This window comes from Helobdella robusta, assembly GCF_000326865.2.
Source record: "Helobdella robusta unplaced genomic scaffold HELROscaffold_4, whole genome shotgun sequence".
Classification (NCBI taxonomy): domain Eukaryota; kingdom Metazoa; phylum Annelida; class Clitellata; order Rhynchobdellida; family Glossiphoniidae; genus Helobdella; species Helobdella robusta.
The window spans coordinates 3,378,190-3,390,905 of NW_008704902.1; the positions used below are offsets into that span (position 1 = coordinate 3,378,190).

The window sequence follows — 12,716 nt, forward strand, 5'->3', positions numbered from 1 at the left end:
TCAGCTCACCATCATCGTCATCATCGTCTTCGTCATCGTCGTCATCATAGGCATTATTTAAATGGAAGAGCAGACTAACACACGATAGCCGCACATACAGTACCTTCCACCATCAGCTTATTAATTTTTTAATGATGTAAGAACCACCATTATTGAGCATATCGCTTCATTGTTAGTTTTTAATAATGTAGAGACACACAATGCTGCTTTGTTGCCATCTTCATTCACGTCTGTTTGCCTGCCTGCATACCTACCTGCCCTCAACTGCGGACGTTTAATTTAATAGAGGGTCTTGCTTGCCATTCATCTCGTTGATGATGGAAAGTTTTATTCCATCTTTATTATCCTTCTATTTAATTTTTAATTAATGTTACAATGATGATTACGGAGAGGAAGAAGATGATGATGATGATGATGATAATGATGATGATGATGGTGATGATGATAAGGATGATGATGATGAGGATGATGAGGAGGATGATGAGGAGGATGATGATGAGGAGGATGATGATGAGGAGGATGATGATGAGGATGATGGTATAAATAACAATAGGTGATGTTGGTTATGATGACAGTGGCGTTAGTGACGATAGTAGTGAGGGTATTCGTAAAAGATTTGCGATGTTATTTTTATGGAGCGTGTTGGTGGAATTGTTTCGGCGGCGAGTCCCGCCACAAATGTTATCGCTGCATTGCTTAAACTGCAAGCACGATGCGAACGAGATATGTTCTTCTAGGGTCAACCGTGATGATTGCGACAGTGCTGGCGTGCACAATGTACTGTACATAATTGGGTCGTTTTGCTATTATTGGTGATGCTGTACACTTTCTGTACACATCTGACCTCATTCAAACTTTCTCATTTTTTCCAATCATTCAACATATGGAAATGTAATTCATAACATATCACCCATTGGCGACGTTTGAAATATCCTGAGATACATACACCCATTCTGTCCGTTGAACACACATTCAACGGTTTGTTAATTGGTTTATTTCGCGTACATACTAGCTATCGTTTGAATGCATATCTATCCTTTATCATCTTTGACACTGACACATACACCGTTAAATATTCACTGTTTATTGTTAATCTTATTGTTATTTTTCCTATTATTTTTGTTATTGTTATTATTGCTTTTATTGTAAATGAAATCCTGATGAGCCAACAGATGCTTGCGGCGAAAAGGAATTTAAAAATAATTTTCCATGGCATCCTGTTCCATCGTTGTCTTTTTAATTATGCATCTCTCTTGCTTTGTTCTCTATTTCTATTTGTTTTGCTTCATTATTTTACTTGAAGGTTTTAATTGTTTAAATTTTTTTCAAAAATACTTTGAATTTTTTTTAAATAAGCTAGAAAAATCGTGTTATTTCATATTCTGTATTTGATGCTTTTTATTTTTTTAATTTTCAAAATTATTTCCGGAAGCCAGGGATCAAACGATTGCAATGCATTACGTTGTTTTATGATCACATCATCATTCTGGAACAAACATCGCTGACAAAAATAATAAAAAAAAGAGAGACTGGAGGCACTTGTTGACTGGTGTGAGGTGCTAATGATGATGATGAACGGGCCGCGATAATGATGAATATGATGGGGTGATGATGACCATGTATACTTCTAACACAATCCAAACAGAAACTCAAAACATCCATCAAAGAACAACAACCAAGCATCACAACATCCAACCACCCTCAACCACAAACAACAATAGCCATCACCGAACAACAACACTCCCTAACCACTCCATCCCCTCCACGCCAGGGTACCTGCAGAACATCCACCAGACGGGCAACACCCTAGTCGTCCTGCACTCTCTGGACCTTGACAAAGTCGACGATGGTCAGCATTTTTCATCTCATTATGAAATTTTAAATTTTCACTTCACCTTCATTCAACAATCAATTTTAAATATTCCTTTAGCCTAAGTGAAAATTTAACAACGTTTGTTTGGAATAAAACTCTCAAAAAATATCATCCTCCAGATGGATTGATATCTTTCTACCACCTGATATCTGATATGATATCTTTCTTTCGCATAAACTCCGACCGACATGGGTGGTAGGTACGTTCAAATTTTTATACCAAATCCGCTAACGTTCACGCAATTGTTCATTGACTCGCTTCATATGACGCGACTACCGGCTAATCAAACTTCATGCGTCTCTCGTTGTTATTAACTTCACACGCCGCGTCCTTGCCTTATAAATATATTCAGTTCGAGTAAAAGTTATTATTGCCCGTAGGGTGGTAGACTTATATTCATAAAAAGTAAAGCACGTTGTATGGATATATATGTGCGGGTTAATGCCCAGCTACATTTCATGAAGCGTCCGTTTGTGCTAATTGTTGCGCAACTTATTTTCCACATAAAATATGTTGCCATAAATGTTGTTGTCGTTATCGGCTATCATCAATCCTATTCACACTTAAAAGCTACATGCTGAATACGTGCCCAGGTGCACAGATGCACAAATGCACGGCAATTTGTATGATGGAAATCGTTGAGAAGCATGTTGAGCAATCTGTCCTGTTTAGAATATTTACTCAGCTTCTGTTTTTGTGAAGTAGACGGTGTTAAACAAACGGCCAACAACAAAACTGATGTGTCGAAGAGCGAAACATCATTTTCAAGACACAACACAACACGCTTCCATCATGTTAACGCAGCAGGTCTAAATAAGCAGGTGTTTGTGTGCTTGTGTGACTGCATGTACGTCTGCGTGTATTTGTGCATGTGTGTTTGTATTTTTCAGTTTAATGAGATAGAAGTATTGTAACAAACATTATTAGCTTGCCCGTTGTATTCGGCGTTATAATCTTGTTTGTTAGAGTTGTGATGGTGCTCACACACTTCTGGGCCTGGAGTGTTCTTTCTCTGTTGTGTTCGTACGTACACAGGCTTTGCATTATGAATGACTCTCGGTACGTTGCATGTAAAATTTGTGACCTGTTCATCCGCGGTGTGTATCTGTGTGGTTCAGGGAAATGTGAGGCTATGAGTGGAGGTAGGGGTAATAATAACAACAATAATAATAGTAATAATAATAATAATAATAATGTTATTTTATATAGCGCCATGGCAAGCGACTGAGGCGCATTATCATTATTAAAACAAACACACGGTGCATAAATGCACGTGAATCAACGCATCACACACTTTTGTATGTGATAGGCGGGAATCTGTTTGCATTCAAAGCCGGACACCTTAGCCATTACACCATCGCGCCGCCCGGGTAGTGTAGGTATATAAATGCGCTTGAGACTTCCTACACCAAAGTACGATAACTGTAAATAAAATACAATGACCCGGTACATGGCTTTAGGAAGAAAATTTTAATATATTTTTGATAATTCAGCTGATGATTGTTTATCCAAAAACAGTCTGCAATTGAAATTTATTTTGATTTTTTTAACACAACTCAAAAAATGTAAGCAAAATTTATCTGAATAGACGTCGTTGTATTGAGTGTTCATGTGGGTGGATAGCACGTTTGCATCAGTCCTGACGTGTTTGTGTGTGTGGGTGCACTGGTGTCAGCTTGAAAGCCAACTGTGGAATTTTTTGATACGTTTGCACGTGTTGAATAGTTGATTAAAATGATTAACAAATTAAAAAGGTGTTTTAAATAAAAAGTGTGACATCTTCTGTTGCACGTTTGTTCAAGGTGCATATATATTAATATTCCCGAACATGTGATGATGGATTGTTTGCACATGTGAAGTAGTGTGCTGTGTATACTGATACGTGCTGGCAGACATTTATGTACATAAAAAGGATTCTTTTTATATATGTGAACAAATGTTTGTATTGTAAGAAGTTCCTGGCGAAATCCGTGTCTATATAAAAAGAATAGTTTAGACGAACGTTTTTGCATTAGGAGATTTAAAAGAACTTTTTTGAATGATATAAAAAAAAATTTTTAAATGTCGATGTTTCTTTTCACTTACAGAGAGTATTTCAAAATGAGCTTAAATAATAAAACATGCTGCAAGAAACCAGCCAACATGTGTTAAATAATTTTTTCTTTTTTGTTTTGTTTTGCAGACTTTGATTTTTTGAATGCACATTTGCTAGCTCAGATTTAGATATTCTAAATAACATATTATAAACATCAAAGTTCAAAATTGTTCATCAATTATTTGAAGCATAACTTTTTTAATTAGAAACATATTTGAAATTATGTATGAACGACAAATTGTATATATCTGCCCGATGTAATACGTAATGTATTCAATTAATTGATTGATGCGTGCACATTGCCATTCTGTTGATTGCCTCATTTTTTTCAGCGCGTGCACGCATTACGACAATCGTTGCCATCAATATCTGTCGTTATAAACAAATCTCGAAATATACTAACGTGAGTAACATGTTAGGTGGTCATCAAGTTTGTTCTATGGCCAGTATGCCTTGTTGTGTGGTCATCGTACTTATTGTGTGGTCATCGTACTTGTTGTGTGGTTAGTAGATATGTTTGAGATCTGGTTCCGGGTCTGAAGATTGTGTATTTTCATTTCCATTCTTATATTAGTCCCACCATCGATTGTTCTACAAACAAGCGACCAATCAACGCCGAGAGGCATTTTTTCATTTATCTCGTTCAAGTCTTCAAACAAATAAACATAAACTGCACGCGCACACAAACACACACATCCCTACGCACAAAGTTTATATATAAATATAATTATATTTATATATATATATATATATTTATCAGTAATAAATTAAATAACATTTGTATGCATTCTCGCTTTCATTTTTCCCTTTGATGATTGCATAGAGATAAGTTGCAGATGCATGTTTGTAACAAAAAAAACTGATCTTAAATAAAAGTTGCAGCAGGAAATTTAAAAATGAACCTCACTACAAGTCTCTATTCTATATCGATGCGGAATAACTTGATGTGCGATTGAGTTTTTATCGAAGGTTGGAAAAGTTTCATGGCACAGGAGGCGCAACGGATGCAACTTATAAAATTGTTTTAGATTACAATTCATTTAATGTTTACAAAATATTTTTGATTAAAATTAATCAATTACATAAAGTTTTCAAGGTTCGTATCTTCCTGCATCAAATTTACATTTTTAATTATAACAATTTGTAACTTGGAAAAGTTAGCTAACATAAATTTTCCGTCAATTATTGAAGCCAGATCAACTTAAATTCACACAAAACAAAATTGTAAAGTTCATTCATTTATGCACGTTAAAATATGGAATGAAATAATAGCGATGGGTGAATTAATGAGACGAGGAATCGTGCTTGTTCAATGCATTTTTTCATATCTTTCAATTGCCTCACGTTCACATCTTCGATTAATTTAAACTTTTTTCATTATCGTCTGTCATTTGAAAATTTTGGTTATGTTATTAATTAAAAATACAAATTACGCTTTCAAAAAATGATAAGCATGTAAAAGAAAGCAAAAATAAATCCAACTAAATCATGGATTCAATTCTGTAATGTAGTTGGAGAAGATGATCAGCACGAAAATAAATTGTGCAAAGCCTATGATAGAAATAGTGTTATTAATAAATTTCAAAAACAAATCGCAAATAGTAAATAACAGGCAAAGTCCAAAAATAATTGTAGTAGAAATTCAGAGGAACAAATAAGTAATGACAATAATAATGAAAGGAGAGGCCATAGAATTATTGGCTAATTTCCTGTGTCCTCTCACTACCCACACACACGTTTGCACTGCACAATTTTGTAACGATGTTTCCTGTCGTTTCGTATCGTATCGTCTCCTGTGGATCGTTTCGTATCGTACCACACATGTGTGGTTTGCCTAGCCACGCATGGTAGTTTTCATCCGTTTATTTCAAAATTTGAAATTTAACTTTTTCATTTAAGTCGAGTAATTTTTCTGTGTAGTTCATTTGATAAATTGTTTTAAATGGCCCCTCAGGAAGATATTTTGCATAACTGCGTCCACTTGAGAGTTTTTGAACGTTTGTTTCTGGTACACAAACCAACTTCAATCTGTTTTTATCTAATGTCATCAATTATGATTTCATATGCCACTAAAATATTTTTACTTTATTACAAAAACTTGTTTGAATAGATTGTTAGGAAGATTATCAGCGGGGGAATATGGTGACGCCGGATAAGAAGTTTTGAGAATTCAATCACATCACATCACATCATACCTCAAGTAACATCCTTCGGCTGTGTGTCTGTTGTTTGTGTGTGAATGTGTGTGTGTGAGTGTGTGTGGTTGTCTGTCTGTGTGTGTTTGGTGTGATGTTTCATGCCTGCATGTACTTACAAATATATGAGCGTGTCAGTTAGGTGATGAACAACTTGTAATCACTGGGAAGGGAGCCGATACTTTGATTGGAGTCTCATTCGAATAAATCCAAACAAAAGTTAGGGGGGGGGGAAATAATAACACTACGCAGGAGTGTTTATTGCAGAATAATTGCTCTAAAAATGAAAATTAAGTTTTAAAGATGAATTTTTTTAATGATGGTTGATCTGAGAAAAATTTATTGCATGTTAAAAATAGTTACACGTGTAAAATTTTAGTAAATAAATGACTTTGTAAATTATTTTTATAAACGATCAAATTTAAGTTACGCAAAAAATTAATTTCACCGAACTCGATCAATCAAACCAGTTTGGCCATAGATAACAAATGGACGGAAACTAATTCAAAACTGAGGAGCACCGAAGAAAATTTTTTGCAATCAAAATCTTCCGCTTGGTGGCACATCTTCATCACTCATGTTCTAATTCTTTCTAAAAGGAAAATTGTTCTCAATAGTTTGCCAGCATCTTGAAATTAATATTTCAACTTTCTCATCAATTATTTCTTAATATCATTTTTGAATGGACAAACATTTCTATAAAAAAATATACTAAAAATTTGGTGAAAATTTGTTATTATTGCTTTAGGAATGATTGCATGTGCAACCAAATGTATTTAAGACATCGTGAAATCGATTGTTTTATAAAAAAAAATTCTAAAAAGTAAATGATCCATCAAAACGTAAACATTTGTTTACTCAAAAAGTTTTTAAGAGAATTCTTATGACTGATGCTGCTAAAAATAAAACGCATTGCATGTTTTTAATGGTGGGTCTTGCAATTTGTTCGCAAATTAAGGATGATGTGTCCTTTATTTCAATGGTATTTACCGATGATAGTTTTATTTTAGTGAGATATTCAAAGTAAATACTGTTTTTGTGAGAAAATTTGTTTTTAGTTTTTCAGATATTGAAAATTATGAATTAAGCAAGAACGTTAATATGATCCAGTTGAATTATGTGGATGTTAGAAATTTTGCAAAACAGAAACCTAGCAAAGCAAATGCCACTACATCACACCCAAGCAGAGTGCAATGCAAGAAAACACTCGTGTTTCAAATGTTCGTGGATTTTCAATCGCAAGTTTCTTTCACGTCACGTGCCACTCAAGTGTGGCGTGGCTACCATCTGGTCGGCGTATCAGTTACAAGCTCTACTAAAAAGTGACGCACGTGTCTCTGCATGCTTACTTCAGACTTTTACTAACTATCTCCATTTTTTGGTTTAAGATGTTGTTTAACTATTAGTAACATTCAAATCTACACGATTCAAAATTAAACATACAACGTTATTTTTTTCCTAAGAACTTTTTAGTTTTTATAAACTAGCAATGTAATCCACATATTTCCAAGCTGTTGATACACACGTATGTAACTTAAGGATGGACACAAGAAACTTTTTAATTTCGTTTCTTAAAAATTTTAGTTGTTTATCCACAAACTAAAGAAACTTTTACAAACTAGTCTGCTTGAAAAAGAATTTAACATGGACGAAATCTTAAATAAATCATTCTCTACATTAAGCTTAATGACTTGAAAATTAATTAAAAACTAACGGATCAATCAATTGTCATTGTTAATTATAAAATTTTGAAATGAATTGAAAATATGAAATAATATAATTTTACAACTCTAGCATTAACGAACGAATATTGTTTTTATTGTATTACGTTAATAAAAAAAAGGACAACTGTAGAAAAAAATAAAATAAAGCGCATATACGCACACAAATAAACATATGCATAACTATACTTACGTAAAGATACATGAGATAATGTTAAAATTCTTAAAAACCTAGAAGACCTTCAAAAATTTCAATACCTATATGTCCACATACATTCGCTATTGTGCTAACTTATTTTTTAAAGTATCACAGAAGACTGTAATTCCTCTTATACATTAAAATACATCCGTTTGTTATTTTCATATATGTTTTTATAATGCATCGGAATTTTCGGTGAGCCATACAATCGTTTGTTGTGATTGATCTGGATTTTTTAATATACCCGCGGATCGTTGATGAAAAGCCTTAATAGAACTGATTTATTTTATTAATATTTTTATCAATATAGGAAACTTTTTGTGAAAAGGGATGGCTGGTAAAACATTCAAAAACACAAAAACCAACTTTTGTAGTCTCTTTTACTTCATTAGTTTAAATTTTATTTTCTGAATATAGGCAGACTCTTGTTAAAAATTCAATAATCTAACCACTTTCAATTTAAATGGAAACATTGTCTACAAGCTTGCGTTTAGGACTCTTGGATGTATCAATTGAAAATTTTTGCAATTTTTTCCAAATTATAAATAATTCATTATTTTATTTAGAAGTGTTGCTGGTTTAGCGACGAGCGGCTGAGGTTCTGAACGTTTCAGCGCACGGGGAACTCTATTGTGTCGATGTTCAGTCAATTCATTTCACTGTTGAGAAATTGCGTATTCAACCATCACGAGTTTACCAGCTTGGAAACAATAGTTATCTAAAAAATCATCTCTTTAGAACAAAAACGTAAAATCTCTGAGGAAGATAAAAAAAAAGAAAAAACGTGTAGTGGAGTGGAGTGAAAGTTACAAACCAATTGTTGCTTTATGTTGTTATTAATAATAATAAGCGTCATTATAAATTTTCACATCTGCATCTCGCAGTTACAATATTCAATTAACATTAAATTTATGAAGTCTATCTTTTTTTTCAAGTTTCGTTTTGTAACATTTTGTCGCACTTTTTAAAAAAATGACAAAGACGTTGCAGTCATGACGTGACATACTGCAACGTCATGTGAGACCTTTTAGTTCTACGTGATGCTGAACAGTGTCAAGTGCTGAAACATGTAACACGCCAAAATATTACCGAAGAAAACAGCGTATTCCGGGTTACACAAAACACTGTGTACTCAGCAAAAATATCTGCTAACCGGATAATAAATTGAGCTAAAAGTAAAAAGCCTAAGTAAAAATTAGTCACGTGATCTTAATACAACAACGCTTGTTACTTTATATTGCTTCGTGTTATGCGGTGAAAAAACGTGATTGTAGCTAACAAAAATGACATGATACAAACAAACATCACGTGATACAAACAAACATCACGTGACTCAATAAACATCTGACTGAAGAGTCATCACGTGACAACAACACACAGACGACCAGTTCGGCAGTCAGTCATCTCTGAGACTGTGGGACCAGAACAGAAGCAGGATCAAGGCGATCGACAATAAATATCGATGGAAACTCAACGAGAACAGGGTGAGTAGTTTGATGATGGTGATGAAGAGAACGACGATGGTGGTTGTGGTGGCGAAGAAACTGATAGTAAGGCAATAGTGATGATGATGGCAGAAGCGAATTTAGAGGAAGTCGGGTCCCCTGCTATCAACAGTCAACCACCATTTTGTTGCAATTTTTTAAAGTTATACAACACATACCTTTTAATTACTTTTTAAACATAAAAACATTTTTTCTACATGAAAACACTATTTAAAAAAACTAACACAAAATTGAGCGATGAGTTGTAAAAATATTTATGTATTTCTTGTTTTTGGCCCCCACTGTCAAACTTTGCCAACCCCCTCCCCCGTAAAATTTACCTAGATCCGTCTTTAAAATGGTGCTAATAATGAGAATGGTAAAAAGTGGGAATGGTGATGAGGACAACGATGACGATGATGCCACGATGATGTCAATGACTTCATTGATGTTTGAGATTCAGTTAATGGTGGCATTACTTATCGACAAAAATAATTTGGTTCATGGTGCTGTTAATGTGATGAAGATGATGTTGCGGTTGGTGGTTGCAGATGATGTTGCGGTTGGTGGTTGCAGATGGTGTTAATGTCTTTTAACGTTTTGAATGTTGGCGTGAGTCTATTTTAGATGTCGATGTAGATAGCGTTGAAAATAATGTCAAAAATGTCTTCAGCGCTGACGCTGATTTGATATGTGATTGCAGTTGGTGATGTTGGGTCTCTATGTTAGTTGGTGTTATTCATGTTAATGTATTTGTCAGCATTCAAAGTTAATGTGGGCTTAAAGATCTGTTAATGATGGTGAGATTATAAATGTTGTTGATGCCAAAAAACATTGTTAGCGATGATGATGATGATGATATGGATGATTACGACGTCAATAATTAGATATAAACGGCAATTTTTAAATTAATGACCCACCTTTCAAACACGCACACGACAAAAACATGTACACCCAACACAATGAAACAGCTTCCGGGAAAGATAAGAACTGAAGCGGGCAATCCGAGCGATATCATCCTACAGGTTGCCCAGGAAGAGAACGCCGGCCTCATCGTCATCGGATCGCGAGGACTCAGCAAGATCAAGACGACCTTGTTTGGCAGCGTGAGCGATCACGTGCTGCACCACTCCAAGTGTCCTGTCCTCATCTGCAGAGAAAACAGCAGCAGCAGCAGCAAGGAAACGAAAACCAAAAAATGATTGAATGTTGTCGCGGTGGGTTCTTTAGGTCTGCACGAAGTCGCGTGTGGAAGAAATAAAATGAAGTTGCTTTACAACGTGGTGACGTCAATGTTGCTGTCATGTTATGTAAAGACGCGCGCGTGTGTGTGTGTGTGCGTATGTGTGTGCGTATGTGCGTATGTGTGTGCGCGTGCGTATGTGTGTGCATGTATGTGCGTGTCTGTGTGGTGTGTGTGTGTTCAAAATTTTGGCTGAAAATAATGAACATTTTTCTTTAAAAAATTATCTGATTTTGTAAAAATTAAAAAATCTTCCACTGAAAAATTGATGCCGAAATAAAATTCATGGGAGGCCATTTGTAACGGCGTGCATCTTCATGTGTGAAAGCATTTGAAGCACTCTCATCATGCAACTCCACTCAACTCCTCCAATTGCAACTACATTTTCTTACCTACCACTGGTATCTGGTATTTTAATAATATATATAACTAAACAACATATATATACATATATATATATACATATATATATATATATATACATATATATATATATATATATATTGGTATATTTATTTATTTATATAATATATATATATATATATATATATATATACATAATATATATGTATATATACACACGTTTGTGTTTGTGTGTGGATATGTGCGTAATTTGCGCGAGTGTGTTGCAGGTGATTTGTTGCGATTGTGATTTGTGCAAATGAGCGTAACATAAAAATATAAAAATAACGTGGAACATAAAATAAATATCCGCAAACGTGCTTTACGAGGAACGGTGCAGTCCAGCGTTATTATTGTTCACGCACATGCACATACAAACAACTCGACACCGGCACTTGATGAAACTACATTCAACATCAATATACATACAAATATAACCAAGCATACAACGACAAAATATTATACAAATAATACAAAAAATGATACAAAAACAAACATACTAACGTACAGACATATAAAGATATATACAGCCCCGACCTACAGACATACGAGTATACGCCACCACATACAAATATAAATGTACAATAGGGACGTGCCAACACGTCACGTATGCACTGCGTTGCACCGGCATCTACCTCTATTTGTGTGTTAGATCATGATGATATACACACATACACACACACACACACACACACACACACACACACACACACACACACATGAATGTAATAGGACATATAAACATAAGCATACATACATAAACACACAAACATATAAATTTAAACAAACAAACATAAGCAGGCAAACATAAACATAAACAAAAACATACAGGCACAAACATGTAAACATAAAATGTGAAAAATTTGTAAAAACTATTTTATAGATTATCAAATTAACTATATCGACATACAACATTATAGTGCATTAACTTGACATAGAAATATATATATAATATATATATATATATATATATATATATAATGTAATATATATTTTATCTTATATATTATATATATATATATATATTAATTATTAAGAAACATTTATTAAACGCTAATTAAACAATTTCATAAGCGTTCTCTCAAAAACAAAACAAAATGTTATATGTGACTGTTCATGAAACGAAAATCAAAGTAACAAATTTTACAATTTCACAGAAAATAAAAATGTCTTTAGTTCTTTTTTAAATAAATCCAGAGAAGTTCCCGATCTTCTTAACATAGGTGGAAGGTTATTCCAAACAGAGGGACCAGCCACGGCAATGTCCCTAGAACCAATTTGCAAACGCGTGACTGGCACCCTTAGCAGATTCAAATCATCCGACCTGAGATAGGAAGATGATGCCGTTTGTTTTCTGGTAAATTTATTTTTCATGTATTCAGGTGACAGGTCATTTATAGACTTGAACATGAGAACTGCAATTTTAAAGACTATCTTTTTGTTAATTGTCAACCAGTGTAGTTCATTCAAAATCGGTGTCACGTGATCATACTTCAAACCACCA

The 12,716-nt window shown here is 34.1% G+C and overlaps 1 protein-coding gene across 1 annotated transcript; it reads left to right on the forward strand.

The window, feature by feature from the left end:
- Positions 1-7,280: 7,280 nt before the first annotated feature.
- On the forward strand, positions 7,281-10,769 carry HELRODRAFT_162405 (hypothetical protein; the record flags this gene model as incomplete). The annotated part of the gene is made up of 3 exons (XM_009024619.1): positions 7,281-7,494; positions 9,464-9,567; positions 10,539-10,769. The coding sequence occupies 3 exons, from the start codon at positions 7,281-7,283 to the stop codon at positions 10,767-10,769; spliced, it is 549 nt and encodes a 182-aa protein (XP_009022867.1).
- Between the last annotated feature and the right edge of the window lie 1,947 nt (positions 10,770-12,716).